Here is a 17828-nt window from a genome sequence, read left to right as displayed (position 1 = left end):
TGATTCTGTAGCTGTAAACCTTTGCGAAAGCAGACTGCCACATCCATTTCCCACAGAATGGCTGCTAAGTTCAAACCACTGACCTTCCAGGTAGTGTTAGGTAGGCTAGTGTAGGGCTGGGGAATGTCCACAAATGCATGCTCAGAGGGCCAAGCTACAGGAACAGAGGCTCATCCTGCCAGTAGGCATGGGTGGGTGTGAACCTGAATTGGCCCACCTAGGCCAGGTGAATTCAATTCAGTCAATGGGGTCGATCTGGCTGCACTGGATAACCGATGCCTGTCAAATGACTCCCAGGTTTCTCAGACCTTTAGACCAGGTACCAAATGCTACATTTGCCAGCGACCGGGTCATCGGGCTAGGAATTGCCCTAACCGGAACAAGCCTCCTCGGACGCCATGTGTCCAATGCAAGCAGACTGGCCACTGGGCTGGCCTCTGTCCTAAGGCCCAAAACCTGGAGAGGAGGTGCCCACAGGCCAATGTGCAGCTGATAACGGAGGAGGAGGATTGAAGGCGCCCGGTCCAGACAGCCCAGCAACAAGAGATAACTGTTACTGGTCTGGAACCTAGGGTGGGCATTGACATGGCAGGAAGGTCAGTGAACTTCCTTTTAGATACTGGGGCCACCTTCTTTGTCCTTAATTCATTCCCTGGACCCCTGGCACCTCGCACTGGCTCCATCCTGGGAGTGTCAGGAAAACCTGTAGTTAAACATATTACTGAATCTCTCAGATGTCTTTGGGATAACTTCTATTTTTCTCATAGCTTCCTAGTAATCCCTGAATGTCCAGCTCCTCTCCTACACTGAGACATACTGTCCAAGCTACACACTTGCATAGTCATTGGGCCTCATCCTCGTCCCTCTACAGCTTTCCAATTGTTCCTCACAGTGGAGGAGCCTCAGATTCCCCAACAGGACCGTGGCAACAGGCCATAACTCCTGAAATTTGGGACACAAAAGTACCTGGCAAAGCTAAGTATGCTACCCCTGTAAAGATTTTCCCAAGGGGCGCTCAGAAGTCACCTTGCTCAACCTGTCCAGCGCAAGGGATCCTACCCTGGGGAAGACTGGCAGATGGATTTTACCCAGGTTCCTGTTGTCCAGGGATTTAAGTATCTTCTGGTGTTTATAGACACCTTCACTGGGTGGACTGAAGCATATCCCACCCGCACTGAGAAGGCTCATGAAGTGGCTAAAAAAAAAAACTACTTCAGGAAATAATTCCTCTATTTGGGCTTCCCAAATCACTGCAGAGTGATAATGGGCCTGCTTTCATCTCCCAAATCACTCAGGCAGTCTCCCAACACTTGGGAATAACCTATCGTCTCCACTGTGCCAGGAGGCCTCAGTCTTCAGGGCAGGTAGAGAGAATTAATCAACACCTGAAGTTAACCCTCAGAAAGCTGACACAAGAAACTCAGATGAGCTGGAAAGATGCACTACCCATAGCTCTGCTACGTCTTAGGATAGTCCCATGGCAATCTACGTGTTTGAGCCCTTATGAAGTTTTATACGGTGGCCTTTTCTTATAATAGAGCCAGCTACAGACTCTGAGGTAGCCTTGATACAGCAATATGCCACCCAAGTAGCCCAATGTCAGGATGCATTCCATCAGTTTGGGCTCACTCAGACCCAAGGGGAGGAAAAGTTACCACCCTTGTGTCAGCCAGGAGATCTAGTTCTTATAAAAACTTGGAAGGACGGGTCCCCTAATTCCCAACTCCAGCCAGTTTGGAAGGGACCTTTGCCAGTAATTCTCTCTACGCCACTGCTGTGAAAGTTCCAGGGCAGAGTGACTGGATCCACCACACACGAGTAAAACCCTGGAAACCGTCACCATAGGACCCATCCGAGGCAGAGGCTGTAAACAAATACTCCTGTGAGCCGCTGGACGGGCTTAGGATGGTATTTCATCGCCACCCCAGGACAGATGAGGGCTACACAGACGACTCTACCTCAGACCCCTCACAGCCTTTAGGCCAGTGAATGCCTTTACCCCGTTCCTGTGTTGACAGGAACCAAACTCTCATGCCTGTTAGTCCCAAAATTTCTATTGATTTCCTGTGACACTAACCTAACTTCCAGGGCACTGCCACTTTACAATCTTACCCTTGTCTCACTTAAACTGTTCACCTGTTTGTTTTTTCCAAAAGTTCTCAGGTTACCAAGGCCTCTGAACCAAGTGTGCCAGCTCCAGGACCACTGTCTCCTGGACCCACCTCGACCTTATCCATCCTGGGCCCTAAATGGACAACCCCTTCTAACAGAGTAGGAAGGGTATGGACCCAAAACCCCACTTCCCCCACTTTGCCAGCAGGAAGTAGCTAGAGATGTCGTCTAGTACCCCAAAGATTTGGCTCCATATCTCTTCAGGGGGGGAATGTTAGGTAGGCTAGTGTACGGCTGGGGAATGTCCGTCCATTAACGCATGCCCAGAGGGCCAAGCTACAGGAACAAAGGAGTAGCGCACTGCACATGCACAGAGGCTCAGGTTTCCCGCAGGCAGGCATGGGTGGGCATGAACCTAAATTGGCCCACCTAGGCCAGGTGAATTCAATTCAGCTAATGGGGTAGATCAGGGGTTGTCCACCACACCTCCCCGTGGAATCCTTGAAAAGGCAGGAGCCCGGAGTCGAGTAGAAGAACTTTGGAGGAACTTTGGGACACTTTTTGCGTGATGCCAAGCAGCTTCCAGACAAGCTGTACGCTCGGGAGGATCCCCTCAGGTGCCGTGTAAACCTGAAACTTCTTCTCTCATAAAACTCATTTGGATCACGAACCAGGCTTCGGCGTGAATTCTTTCTCACGTGGAGCCAAGGACCGAGGTATATCTAGATCCAGAGAGATCTAACAGTAGCAGCCAAGAACATTAACCATTATGCCACCCAGGAATCCTTAAAATTTAATTCAAAACCCTAATAAGGGCAATAATTCATAAAGGAAAGTATACACAGGAATAAATCCACCTTCATGCTATAGGAAAGTTGTCCAAGTAGAAGGGGAGAAATAAGAAAAATTTATCCTAGATTACAGCAGGAACGATATTGTAGAGCAATAAACAAAGGAAAACATGAAATTAAAAAGTGAAAGAATAAATTACAGTGTTAGAGAACTCACTTTGCACTGCTGTCCTCAGCACAAGGTCTAGGAAACGGAGCTTTCTATTCCTGTTATTTTTGAGGGACACGTAATTAAAACTTAGGCAGAACAAAGGGACTGGGAATCAGTGCTAAGCGAGTCATATGCAGAGAATACTCTATCTAGGCCAGTGGTTCTCAACCTTCCTAATGCTGCAACCCTTTAATACAGTTCCTCATGTTGTGATGACCTCCAACCATAAAATTATTTTCATTGACATCATAACTGTAATTTTGCTACTGTTATGAATCATCAAGTAAATATCTGATATGCAGGATGTATTTTCATTGTTACAAATTGAACATAATTAAAGCATAGTGATTAATTACAAAAACAGTATGTAATTATATATTGTGAAATATTTATTTCTAATAACTAAGTGAAATTTTGTCTTGAAGCATGGTGTAGCATGGGTAACAATCTTCACACCGGGTACTCGTATGTGGGTGTATCTGCATGTGGGCGGACACCCCCGCCTCCCCCCCGTGGATCCTGATAGAGGAGTAGTGTCTTGGTTCCTAAGACCATTGGAAATAACTGTTTTCCAATGGTCTTAGGCGACCCGTGAAAGGGTAGTTCAACCCCCAAAGAGGGTCTAGGCCAAACTCTTAGTCTCAAAATAAGCTCGTTATCACCAATACTCAAGGAAATTGTAGAGGTTTGAAAAGAGATATTATCATTAAAATAAATAGAATTTTCAGGGTAAGCTCTGTGCAAAGGAAATTTATATGGTACATAAACAACACATACCTGTAAACTGGTCCTAACTGTTACAATTAGTTTGAGCCAAGATGGAAATTTTCCAATCATTTTACTCAGAAATGATACAATTGTATCTCCATAATCTGGTTTGTGAAATTCTGCTTCATTTAATCCATCAATTAAGATGATGAAATCTTCATCTGGGATTTTTCTCTCTGAGATAGAAAACACATTGCATAAAGATTACCAAATGGGTAAGTTTCTATTGGGCTTTTTAGTATATTTGTTTGGGAAAAAAATTAGAAAAGGCCTTTCTTACATCTTTTTACAGAAGCTTGAGGCACACAATTTATTATAAAGACATAGAATATATCAACAATGAAATTGGCCCCTTCTTCCCCTTGAAAATTTAATAGCACAATACAGCCTATCAGGGTTACTATAGCTTTATATTTTCTTGAAACTAAGCATGGCAGGCCTTCAATTTCTCTTCCTTTTTAAGATTATTCTAGCTATTCTCAGTCCTTTGAATATCTACAAAATTTGTCAATGTTAAAAAAAAATCCCAAAACCTGTTAAAATTTTAATTAGGATTATGCTTAATTTATAAATTTGTAGGAAACATTAACATCTTACCAATACTGAATCTTACAATTTACAAAGATGGCATATTTTTATCTTCTTTAATTTCACAGTGCGATGTTTTAAAGCTCTTTGCAAGATGTGAGAGGGGGGTCCTACACATCTTTTGTTAACTTTATTTTTAAGTACTACATGTTTTTTGACGACACTAAAAATGTTAATGGTTTAAGTTATCTAATGTTACATCAAACAGAAAAAGGTGGATCTGCATATACTTAAGCCGATCCTTGAAAGATAGGTGGAATTCTGCCAGGCAGATGTGAGAAAAGGTGATTCCAAAAAAATAAAAAATGGTGAGTGAATTTTTGCAGGTAGGAAAATGTAGGGGAATGTTAAAGGATTAGTGAATAGTTCAGTTTGTATGTAAACTTGGGGTTTATACAGGGTAATAAGCTGGGAAGTAGGCTGGATCTAGAACACCAATCACCTTGATTAAGGAGCTGGAGTGTACTTCAGTACGCAATAGTGGAATTTTTTTTTTAAGAGAGAAATTAATTTAGCCGAGCAATGATTGAAGGTTTATGTGTAAACAGTACATACAACCCTGAAGATGAGAAGACTGGGTCTGCTATGAATGGGCTAGTTGGTGTTAGGTGCTATCGAGTCAGTTCTGACCCACGGCGACCCTATCTATGCACAAAACACTGCCTCACCTGCGCCATCCTCACTGCTGTTCCTATGCTTGAACTCACTGTCACAGCCACTGTGACAATCCATTTCATTGAAGGCCTTCCTTTTTTTCACCATTCCTCTACTTTACCAAACATGATGTCTGAATGGGCTAGAAGTATGCTTAAAAATGAATCCTTCAGCCCTTAGGATTTGGCATAGCTATAGGCTCAGGGTTGATCATGTCTAGTCATGAAGAGTCTGATTTTTTTTATCTCAGTGTGCCATACAAATTCATAATTTACAAAGAGTGCTGTTATGATGCAGGAAAAGCACTAGAGAAGCAGATAAGACCAGGACGGGGTGTTAACACAGATGTGAAGTCCTAGGCAGTTGAACAGCAGGGTGACAATGGTAGAAATGAATTTGAGATGAATAAATGTATAAGAAGGCAGAATTAACATGATCTAGAGACTGACTAAATGCACAGAAAATATGCTTTAAAATATTTCTGAAGAAATTCCAGCCTTTTTAGAGGAGCCTTTTTTAGAGGGAACATAAGTTGAACAGAAGTAATCAGAATTGAGAGGAAAAAGAAACTGATATCCAAGAAACCAATGGAGACGTTGAAATCACTAAAGATAGTAACTAGGAGACTGGAAAACTATCATTTTTTCCCACCTAAAAGTAGCTCTGAAAACCTTTAGAAAGGCATGTAAGTCTCTCAGGAATAAACAGGAGTGCTCAAGAATCTGAAGTTACAAAAATCTTCTTTTGTTTCTAGTTCTGACAAAACAGTGACGGAGAGGGGGCAGGGAGACTGATACGGCATGCACCATCTCTGAGGCGATGGCTGCACTTACTGAACAGAGAGTGAAGGAAGGAATGAGCACGGCAGTAAGATGGATGTCATTTCATTGCCCCCTTATTTTTAAAAATAACAGCTTTGTTGTGATATAATTTATGTACAATAACATTCACACTCTAGAAGTATATAATTCAGTAGTTTTTAATGTATGCATGAGTTGTGGAACCATGGTTGACATTTCATTTTACTTAAACTGAGAGTAATACAAAATATCAAAGAGAGGTTTCTGATCATAGAAACTCCATAACAGAGTAGGAAGCCATACCTTTACTATTTTATTGGAACTCGAGAGAAAGGACTAGAAGTTCTACTAGCTTTAGTATAAGGAAAATGTATTATATTTGGAAATGAGATGAGTATTTTTTATAAAGAAAGCAGGAAGCAGTTTTGACAAGATTTTGATTTTTTTCTACCTCAAATAAATTTTCCTTTTCTTTAACTGTAGTATATCAGTTATAGAACATTTGGCTTGTCAATGTGATAGATTTTCTATAGTATGCCCTAGGTGACCTTGACTTCCCAAATCTCTACCCTTCATTTCCTTTGCACCTCAATTATACCTTTGTGGAGATTCTCCAGAGGCTCCAGGACTCCCCTGCGGAAGGAGGCCATAGGGTCTTGAACACAGGACCGAAGGCTCAGCATGCTCTGCAGGTGAGGTTCCCGAAGAAGTTGCTCCCGATAGGCTGTAAGCTGAGGTGAGCGGCAGAGCAAGGCAGCAACATTGTGGACAAACTCTGGTACCAGGCAGGTATAGGCATTATCTGCTTGGCAATAGTGATAGGCAACCACCTATAAAAGAAAGACGAGAATGCAAATACTTATGAGTAGTAGCAAGAACCAGAGTTGTGATTATTATACGGTCATTGCCTAATAACTGCCTTCTGTCCCCTAATTTCTCAAGAACTTTTTTTCAGTAAAACTGAAAGATGCCAACTCAGAAAGTATCTAATTGATATACAAGGGGGCTTAAAAAAATTCGTGGAAAAATGGAATTAAGGAATAATGGACTTTTCCCACCAACTTTTTGAAGTCTCAACATAAGACTGTGATATAATCTTTTTTAAAAGTTAAATCATTTTATTGGGGGTTCTTACATATAACAATCCATACATCCATTATATCGAGTGATCATGTACAAATGTTGGAGTCAACAATTTCAAAACATTATCTTTCTTCTTGAGCCCATTGATATCAACTCCTCTTTCTTCCCGATATAATCTTCTATTGTATATATCAAGTATGAGAAACTGCAATTAAAATTTGTAAATAAAAATTGATCTTTCTCTCTGTATTGTTCTTAGGATAGATTCATTATTGATTTATTATATATTTTAAGTATAATTTAAGTAACCCAAAAAGAACACTTGGCAGCAATTGATCTATTTTCAATGAACAGTGAATGTCAATAGGTATGTCTACAAGAATACAAACTTCTACTTAAAAACAAACAAACAGCAAACCTCACAATCAATATGAACTTTTCATCATATTTCATTTCAGTCGATTTAGAATGTCCAGGCTAAGCACAACTGAAAAAAAAATCAGTTGCAATTTACCCTTTATCTAAAGTAAGGGGCTATCAGTCTGAAGATAAAAATTTTGAAATGTAGAAAAGGAATCTATTACTAATTTCATTACAAATAATTTGTGCTCTTGGCTGAATAATATTTCATCTAAAAATGAAATGTTAAAGCTTACCTTCTATGACTACCTCTCTTATTTTTAAACATTTCTTTGGTATTCCAAATAAAGTCCTAACTTGTTTGCAGAATCCTGGCAGAAAAGCCATTCAGCATGCTCTGGAGATATGCCCTCAGACCAAACCCACTAGCATCAAGTAAATTCTGACTCGGAGCAACCCTACATAAGGTTTCTGAGACTTCAAGTCATTTCCAGAGCAGGCAGCCTTATTGCTCTAGTGTAGAGCCACTGGTGGGTCTGAACTGCCGAACTTGGTTAGCAACCCAATACTTATTCTGCAATACCACCAACACAACTTATGAGATATACCAAACTCCAAACCAAAGTCACTGCCATGCAGTCTATGCTGACACAAAGCTGACCTATAGTTTTGGGTAGAATTGCCCCTGTGGGTTTCTGAGACTTACTCTTTATGGGAGTAGAAAGCCTCTTAAAGCCTCTACTTTCTTCCGTGGAGTGGCTGGTGGTTTAGAATTGCTGACCTTGTGGTTAGCTGCCCAACTGGTAACCACTATGCCACCAGGGGTCCTCATGAGATTTACAGTGTGATATATAGTATGGCTTAAATTTGGTTATTTACTAGACATTTCAAATGATCTATTGTATGAACCCTGGTGGCACAGTGGTTAAATACTTGGCTGCTGAATGAAAAGTCAGTAGGCTGAGATTACCAACTGCTTTGTAGGATAAAGATGTGAAATTTTGCTTCTGCAAAGATTTATATCCTTGGAAATTTTATAGGGCAGTTATGAATTGGAATAGACTTGATGGCAGTGAGTTTTTATTCACTTTATGTACATGTATATGCATAATCTGTCAAACATATTTAGTATTTCTTTAAAAACAGACTATTGATATTCTGTATAACCTTCTGTAAGAATAACAATGGGAAACAAGCATGGAAATGGGAATTTCTTCCCACTGTATCAGTGATCAGTGACAGGTATTAGCCCATTTCCTATAGCTTAAAGAAACTAGCATAAGCATCCATATGCAGATAAGTCAAAAAGCATTGCTGCTCGGGTTCCAGGTCACACACACACAAAGCTTGAAGCCAAGTTAAACACATGTTTAAACTTGGCAACTGCAGGCAAGTTCTCTAAGTAATACACTTGCCTTAGTCTTGCTATGAAGCCTTCAAAAAAGGATAGTTTTGGTGCCATGGGGATGGGGGAAGATTCTGAGGTCAGAGCCAAAAAAAATTTTAAACAAAGCTTAAGTGGACATTTTCCCAAATTATTGAGGCTTTGTAGTAAATTTATAGGAATCAAACGATAGTTTTTTAGATGGCTGAAGTGTTTTAAGGAAGGTCAGAAAACTTCAAAGATGAGTCAACTTCGATGAACTGAAAGTCTAGAAAATGATAGGAGGAGATCACAGAATTACCATTTATGCATTAGCTATTGAAGTTGAGATTCTCATGTGTTTTGGCATTTTCAATTTTAAGTGAACATCTTTGCTCCAGCAAGTTTTCAGCTTGATGGATGCCAAAACATTGTGCAAAGGTCAGCTCGCTCAAAAATATCATCTTTTCATCAGTCTTTTAAGCAAGATTGAAGCTAGTGAAGATGATTTTATGGGGTAAATCATAACTGGAGATGAGTCTTTGATTTATCAATATGATTCAGACAGCAAAGTCCAAACAACAAAAAACAGTGGTTTCTGGGGGAATCAGCTGGGTTATTTAAATCCAAGGCAGAGAGGTCAGTTCAGAAGGTTATGACACTATATTTTGGATCTCACAAAGATCTCACACCTTCAGAAATATTTTATAGACTCAGGACAATCATAAGGATTTATTAGGAAGGCATTTTAATAAATCGGAAAAAATACACGGGGATAAAAGGCCAAGGCAGTTGCACTGGAGAATTTTTCCCCCATCACAATGAGCACCTGCTCATTCTTAGAGGCTAGCAAGGGCTATTCTAGGAGAATTTTCTCTGGGAAATCTTACCCCACCCACCTAAAACCCTGATCTTGCCCTTCAGACTTAATTTTGTTCCCTAAACTCAAAGAAAACTTAAAAGGAACATATTTGTATCACTCAAGGATACCAAAACTGCCTTAAAAATGTGGTATAAATGAAAGAGGGGAAAGGTTAGAGATAGAAACAGTGCCTTCAGAAGTATGTAGACCTAGATGGAAGCTAGGTTGAAAAGCAATAGTTTCCCCCACACCCAATAAAACCCCCTAGAAAGCTCATTCAGCTGCAACTCACTCAAGTTCCCACCTGCTGAACCAAGAGCAGATTCATGGGCAACAAAATAGCAAGTAGAAAGCAAAGTCTATTTGGAAAGAAAAGAGAAGCATCTGACGCAGCAGGTGGGAACTTTGTTCATCCTAGGTGTCTTCCCTCAACATCTAATGTTGGTGGAGAACAAGAGCATCCTGCATCCAACATCCAGCCTACCTCATCTCTACTCCTGAAAGGATTCCAGGCAGAAATCAGTATCTGAAAAGGACAGGAAACTACTGCCCTGGTGCCTAAACCATCATGCACTCCAGATGTCAGAGGCTAGCACCAACCACATGGCTCCAGCAACAGAGCCCGGAGAGACTTTGACCTCCTGGACTTGCCTGAGACACCATACTCCCCAATGACTCATCAATACACCCCAAATAGTTGCATCATGATGTCTCAGAGACAACAGTCAATCTCAAACTACATGATGAAGAAAGAAAAGCTGACATAAATAAGTGACCAATATGTAGGCCTATGAGAATTTCCTGATGAGGAAAAGGCATGGGAAACAACAGGAAAAGAATTCAGGAGAAACATACACTGGAAGTCTGGAAACTTGGAAAACAAAAGCTAACTGGACCATCATCTCTACTTAGAAGAGACTGAGAACAAGGGGAAGAAGGAACAGCCACCCACAAGGCACCCCTTGCTCTCTCCTGCTGGCTGCATTCCCTACTATTGGCTACCAATGTTGCATGTGCTTGCCACAGAGGCTCTGGCTCACTCGTGTACTCTAGCAGCCACAGGCCTGTATACTCGGCTGGTGTACATGATGCACCTACTCTAGCATCCCACCCCTTCTTTCTGAGGCTTGCTTGTACACTTGGCAATGCCAGCTGCAAAGCTATATGTGGTAGGAATAATCCAATCAAAAGCACTCCCCCAACCCTCTTCAATGATGGGGCTTTATTAGGGAAGTTTACCGGTTACAAATCAAGATTAATAAACAGTAAGGATACAGTTATTGGTCCACAGCAACACCTCTCCTAGGTCAGTAGTCAAATCTCTCTCTCTGGTCCAGCTATGTGATCTTTTGGTTTCTACCTTTGTGAGCCAGGAAGCCTGCTGGCTGTTCCACCACCTTGTCTCGTGGTCTCAGGGTTCAGGGGCACAGCCTCTCTGCTATCTCCTGGGGCTCCTTTGCTCTGCCCCATGGTCTCCAGGTTTGAGGCTCTGGTCTCAGCCTCTGCCACTTTAAGCAGGGTTCTTACACGTGAAAAGCACTTTTTAAAAAAATCCATAGCTTTAAAAAAAAAAAGATTTTCCTTTTCTCTCTTTTTATATATTTTTATTTTTACTTGTCTTCTCTTATCCTTTTTGTTTTGTAATTTCTTTCTCTTTTCTGCACCACTTGATAGACTCAACTACCTCAAATAACCCTGCCTCCTTCCCATTCCTAAGAGCTGCCTCACAATGTGTAAATAGCAGTCAATATATGCTCCCATGAAAAACAAGAAAAATAAGTATATGCAAGTGAATAATACACAGTTCCAATAGAATTTTCTGAAGAATAAAGGTTTTGGAATTACCAGAAAAATAATATTTGGATATTTTCAACAGATGGAGAAAGAGAGAGAGAGAGAGAAAGAGAGAGAGAGCTGTGGATAAAATAGGAAAATAAGCATACTTTATAAAACAACACCAAAAAAACAAATACCATAGAAATCCAAAAGATGTATACAAAGGTAACAGAATTAGACAATGCTTTAAAAGAGCAGAGGGATCAAATGGTAGAAATGGAGGGTTGAAATAGTGATCTACCGGACATTGGGCTTCTACTCAAGTACTCCCTCAATGCAGGAACATGTTGTTCTAATACCCGGCATTCTGTGATGTTCACCTGCCTGACATGATCACAGAAGACAAAATGGGTGCATAAGCAATGTGGTGAAGAAAGCTGATAGTGCCCAGCTATCAAAAGATTTAGCAACTGGGGTCTTAAAGACTTGAAGATAAACAAGTGGCCATCTAGCTCAGAAGCAATAAAGCCCACATGGAAGAAACACACCGGCCTGTGTGATCATGAGGTATCGATGGGATCAGGTATCAGGCATCAAAGACCCAGAACAAAGAATCATATTGATGTGAATGAGGGGGAGGGCAGAATGGAGACCCAAAGCCCACCTGAAGACAACTGGACATCCCCTTACAGAGGGGTCACAAGGAAGAGATGAGCCAGTCAGGGTGCCGTATAGCACCGATAAAACATACAACTTTCCTCTAGTTCTTTAATACGTGCCCTTCCCTCAACCCCACACCCGACTATCATGACCCTGATTCTGCCTTACAAATCCAGCAAGACCAGAGCATATATACTGGGACAGATGAGAACTGGAAAAATAAGGACTCCAGAACAGATAACCCCTCAGGACCAATAATGAGAGTAGCGATACCAGGAGGGTAAGGGAAGGTAAGGGGAGAAGGGGGGAACTGATCACAACGATCAACATATAACCCCCTCCCAGGGGGACTAACAACAGAAAAGTGGGTGAAGGGAGACAGCAGTAGGTGTAAGACATGAAAAAAAAATATCAAGGGTTCATGAGGGAGGGAGTGTGGGGACAGAGGGGAGTAATGAGCTGATACCAAGGGCTCAAGTAGAAAGAAAATGTTTTGGGAATGATGATGGCAACTGTATTAGTCTGGGTACTTTAGAAAAACAAATCCACAAAAACTCATGTATGAGAGAGAGTTTTATATAAAGGTTAAGTGTGCATCAAGAAAACATCCCAACCCAGTGCTGCCCAAGCCCACAAGTCCAACATTAACCCATTAACTCGTATGTCCAACACCAATCCATAAAGTCTTCCTTCATCTCACAAAACACACACTATGATGCAGACTGCAGGAGGAAAGCCGAGTCAGCGAATGTGTAAGCATCTCAGCGCTGGCAGGGGTCTCCACACGGGTGCTCCAGCACCCAGGGTAGGTGCATCGGGGTAGGTCCATGTGCCTTCTCCTTGGGGATGTCTTGCAGGAAGTCAGCCTTGCAAGCTGAAGCAGGGAACTGCGAAGGCAGCTGCACCCTGGTCCGACCATCACAAAGCAAGAGACCCGTGAACTAGAAAGGTGAGGCTCACCAGGCCATTTATCCCTCCGCCCTTCAATTTACCCCACATGTGTTTATCAGCCAGGTTGGCAAAATAAACTAACTCAGCAACAAATATACAAATGTGCTTGACACAATGAATGTATGTATGGATTGTGATAAGAGCTCCCAATACAATGATTAAAAAAGAGAATGATGGCAATGTGTACAAATATGCTTGACACAGTGGAATTATGTATGGATTGTGATAAGAACTGTAATATCCTTCAATAAAATAACTTTTTTAAAAAAGAAAAGCAATAGTTTCACATTTTAACATTTGTTTAATGAATATTTTTATAATTTTGTAACACTGCTCATCAGTTTGTCATATTGCGGTGGCTTGTATGTTGTTGTGATGCTGGAAACTATCTCACTGGTGTCTCACGTATTAGTAGGTTACCCATGGTAGACAGGTTTTAGAGTAAACCATACTAGGTAGGAAGGTAGACATGGTCAACTTCTGAAAAATAAGTCACAGAAAATCTTATGACTGTCAGCAGAATAGTGCCTGTGATAGTGCTGGAAGATGAGCCCCTAAGGTTGGAAGGCATTCAAAAGCTGACTGAAGAAGAGCTGCCACTCAAAATAGAGGCTAACTGAAATGATATGGATGGAGCAAAGTTTTTATAGTCTTCATTTGCTGGTGTGATATAACTCAAAATAAAAATAGACTGCGAAATAAGAATAAGCTGCAAACATCCACTAATAATCAGAATTTGGAATTTGTGAAGGATATATATAGGAATATTAAAGTTTGTAAAAAATGAAATGGAATGCATGAAGATCAATATCCACAACATTAGTGAACTGAAATGGACTGGAATTAGCCATTTTTAATCAGACAATGAAATGGGCAAACTGAAGATAATCATATATATACTATGTTGAGAATAACAAATTAAAAAGGAAAGGCATCACACATTCATTGTTAAAAAGCATTTCAAGATCTATTCTGAAGATATTAATACCATCATTAATAGGATAATATCCATATGCCTTCAAGGAAGACCACTTAGATACTAACTGATGTTCAAATTTACAAACCAACTCCTAATACCAAAGATGAGGAACTTGAAGATTTTCACCAACTTCTGAAGCCTGAAAATGATCAAAACCCAGAAAAGGTATGCTTGGATTGTGTCCTTTTAACACACTTGCTTAATCTGAATGCTGAGCAAGCAATCTGAAAGGCTGGACTCTGTGAGGAAGAACAGCATCATGATTGAAGGTTCATTAATAAACTGTGATAAGCAGATGACACCACCTTGCTTGCTGAAAGGAAAAAGCTCTTGGAAGCACTTACTGATGAGATCAAAGAAAATAGCCATCACTATGGATTACAACTCAATATAAGAAAACAAAAATCCTCACAAAGCGATCAATAAGCAGCATCATATAGTAAATGGAAATAAGACAGAAGTTGTAAAGGATTTCCTTTTATTTGGATCCATACACAGTGATCATAGAAACAGCAGTCGAGGAGCCAAATGATTTATTATATTGGGGCAAATCTGCTGCACAGAAGCTCTTTTAAAGGTTAAAGTGCAAAGATATCACTTTGAGGATTATGGCACACCTGACCCAAATCATGATGTTTTCGATTGCCTTATATGCATGTAAAAGCTGGACAGAGAATAAAGAGGACTACAGAGTAATTGATGCCTTTGAACTATGGTATTGGTGAAGAATGTTGAAAATACCATGGACTTCCAAAAGAGCAAACAAATCTACACAGCCAGAATGCTCTTTAGAAGCAAGGATGGTGAGGTTTCATATTTTATTCTTGAGATGTGTCATCAAGAGGGAACAGTTGCTGAAGAAGGACACCACGCTTGGTAAAGTAGGTCAGTAAAAAAGAGGAAGATACTCAATGAGATAGGTTGATCCGGTGGCTGCCAATAATGGTTGAAAACATAGGAACAATTATGAAAATTTTACAGGACTGGGCAGTGTTTTATTCTGTTGTACACTGGGTCCGTATGAGTCAGAAGTCACTTGATGTTACATAACAACAAAAATGATTCTGTAACAATACTTTTTGACTTATGTTAGTAGTTAAAAACAGATAAACCAAACTCCGTGCCACTGAGTCAATTCTGACATAGGTAACCTGATACAGGGCTTCTGAGGCTGCCCATCTGTAAGGGAGCAGATAGCCTCATTTTTATCCCACGGAGCAAGCAGCTGGTGTGTTTGAAATGCTGACCTTGTTATAAATAGTCTTAATGCTTACATGACAGCACCACCCTAGTACTCGGACACTATTACTACAACCTCAGTATAAAATAAGTACCCTTCAATAAATCCCCAGGTAAGACCATTTTCCTTCGTGAATTCCTGCTTCTCAAAATGACTTGTTTGAATTTCATTTTCACTGATGTTTTCAAAAACCAAACATTGAGCTGAATTCCAACGAATAGTGTCCCCGTAGGACAGAGTAGAACTGCCCCTGGGGGGCAGTAAACCTTTTATTTTTTAACTGCCATTTTTATTGGTTGTTGTGAGATCAGTACAGGGCAGTACATCTTTATGGGAGTAGAAAGTTTTATCATTCTCCTGGAATATACATGCATATGTATATATGAAGGGGTACAAAAAAACTGGAATTTTTTCCAAAGTTATGTATTTAAATTTTTACAAAACAACCTTATCACCTTCAAAGTACTCTCCATTACTCTTAAAACATTTGTCAAATCTACGATTCCATTCTTGGAAACATTTTTCAAATTCATCTGTTTGGCTGACTGGCAGCACCTTTTCTGTTTTTTTTGTTTTTTCATCTCTTCTAAGATCACTGTTCTTTCATGTCCCTCTTCATTGGAGGAAACAAAGAAGTTGCATGGAGCGAGGCCAGGTGAATAAGGTGTGTGGGGCAAGAGAGGCATGCTGTTTTTTGCCAAAAACTGTCTCATTGAGATGGTTGCATGAGCAGGTACACTGTCATGGTGGCAAAACCAGTCCCCCTTCTGCCACAAAGCAGGCTTTTTTTGTCTCACATTGTTAAGCAATCTTTTCAGAACCTTTAAATAGAAAGAACTAATTAACAGTTTGACCTGGTGGAAGGAACTCCAAATGCACTATCTCCCTCACATCAAAACATCAAATGAGCATTGTCTTGATCTTTGAGGTGACGATGGTATCTTCCACTGGCTTGACTGGTTTGCCTTTGGGGTGGCAAGAATAGCACCATGTCTAATCACCAGTAATGACCTTGGGGAAAAATGTCTGGGTCACTTAGGAGCTGTTCTTTCAAAGCACGCCATGTTTCTACTTGACAGTCTTTTTTCCTCATCAGTCAGAACCCGAGGCACAAATTTCACAGCAATCCTTCTTATTCCCAAATCTTCTGTTAAAATTCACTGAACTGAGCTCCAAAATAGTCCAGATAACTTACCCATCTCGTCAACGGTCTGTTGTTGGTCTTTGAGCATAAGTGCATGAATTTTGTCTGACATTTTCATCCATAGGGAAGTTTACAGATGTCCAGAATAAGGTTTGTCACCAATGGACATTTCATCTTTTTTGAAATGAGAAAACCACTTATACACTTGGAGTTTTTCCTACAGCTTCATCCTTGTACGCTCTGTTCAACATCACAACAATTTCTATGACATTTTTCCTAAGCAGGAAACAAAATTTCACAGCCTCATGCTGTTCTCTTAAATCAGCCATCACAAAAAATAAGGTTTGAGTGAAACTGCTTTTATGAAAAAATTTCCTGTAACCAGAGAGAACCTTCCCAGGTGACGCCATGGTGTACTAACTCAGAGCGAGTTGCTGGATGCTCCCATAGTGGGAAAAATGCATACTACAAAAGTTCCGTGGAGCTTTATTATGTTTTTCAGTGGGGGTACCCCCTCATGTACTAACACATAAATATTTATCTATATTTCTTTATCTGTTTGTATGTCTACATAAAACCACAGCAAAACTTATATTTTAGATTCAAACCTAGTATGACATGGTTCGTTTTAGTCTTTCTCTTTTCAGTTGTAAACTTTCCAACAATAAAAAATACATATATATATTTTAATAAAAATGTATCTTACTAAGTGAAAATATATTTAATTTTTTGTTCAATTCTATATTTTAAAAAGTATTTCAGAATTAATAACGCATAGCCCTTTAAGAAACACATTTATCAACTACATGGCAGCATTTATAGACAATTATAATTTATTTTTAGTGTTATAGTATTTAATCCATACATTCCCCACCCCACCCAAAAAATTTATTAGGCTAGTTATTTTTTTCCCCTCTCTGATTAAAACAATGTGTAGTTTTATTGAGTATTGTCAAATTTCTCACCAGTTGTATCAGTTTTTATTCCTATGGTCTTCCCAATAGAACATGCTGTCAGTTTTTTACATGTGTGCCTGTTTGGCATATTATAATCATATCTTGGTGGTGTCTTAATTCGTATTCCTCTAATCACGAAAGTTTAAATAGTAAGAAAAGTTGGAGGGTCATTTTAACCTCTGTGTGTGTGAATTGTCTATATATGCTATTTCTCAATACTGTATTATATTTTTGGTCATTTGTTCTTTAGTGTTTGCTATTTAGACATAAGATATATAAGCCTAAGGAATAGACTGTTAATATTTTTGCCATTTTATCATCTCTTTGTATTTGTTTATGAAGTTTTGTGTTAAAAAATTTATGTATTCAAATTAACCTTTTCTTTTATTCCTCTAACTTTAGATTTTAGCTAGAAAGCCTTTTCTTAAACTTAAGTTAGAGATGAACTTACCCATAAAAAAACAACCCACCCAGGGACAAGGGAACAACAAGCGATCCAAATTGGTGGGGAGGTGGGTGTGGGAGACCTG

General features: G+C 40.0%; 1 protein-coding gene across 7 annotated transcripts in view; it reads right to left on the bottom strand.

Annotated features, from left to right (window-relative positions):
* TANC2 (tetratricopeptide repeat, ankyrin repeat and coiled-coil containing 2) overlaps window positions 1-17828 on the bottom strand; it is a 333029-nt gene that overhangs the window by 97467 nt on the left and 217734 nt on the right. For all 7 annotated transcript variants that reach the window (XM_045299320.1, XM_045299321.1, XM_045299323.1 and 4 more), the window contains 2 exons: window positions 6523-6754; window positions 3892-4058 (listed from right to left, as the gene is read on the bottom strand). In XM_045299320.1, coding sequence (XP_045155255.1) covers window positions 3892-4058; window positions 6523-6754 — 399 coding nt within the window. The remainder of the gene's footprint in view (window positions 1-3891; window positions 4059-6522; window positions 6755-17828) is intronic.

Source organism: Echinops telfairi, unplaced genomic scaffold, assembly GCF_000313985.2.
Source record: "Echinops telfairi isolate 266 unplaced genomic scaffold, ASM31398v2 ScPeMD7_7458;HRSCAF=8496, whole genome shotgun sequence".
Classification (NCBI taxonomy): domain Eukaryota; kingdom Metazoa; phylum Chordata; class Mammalia; order Afrosoricida; family Tenrecidae; genus Echinops; species Echinops telfairi.
This window is presented reverse-complemented; position numbering and strand designations above follow the sequence as displayed.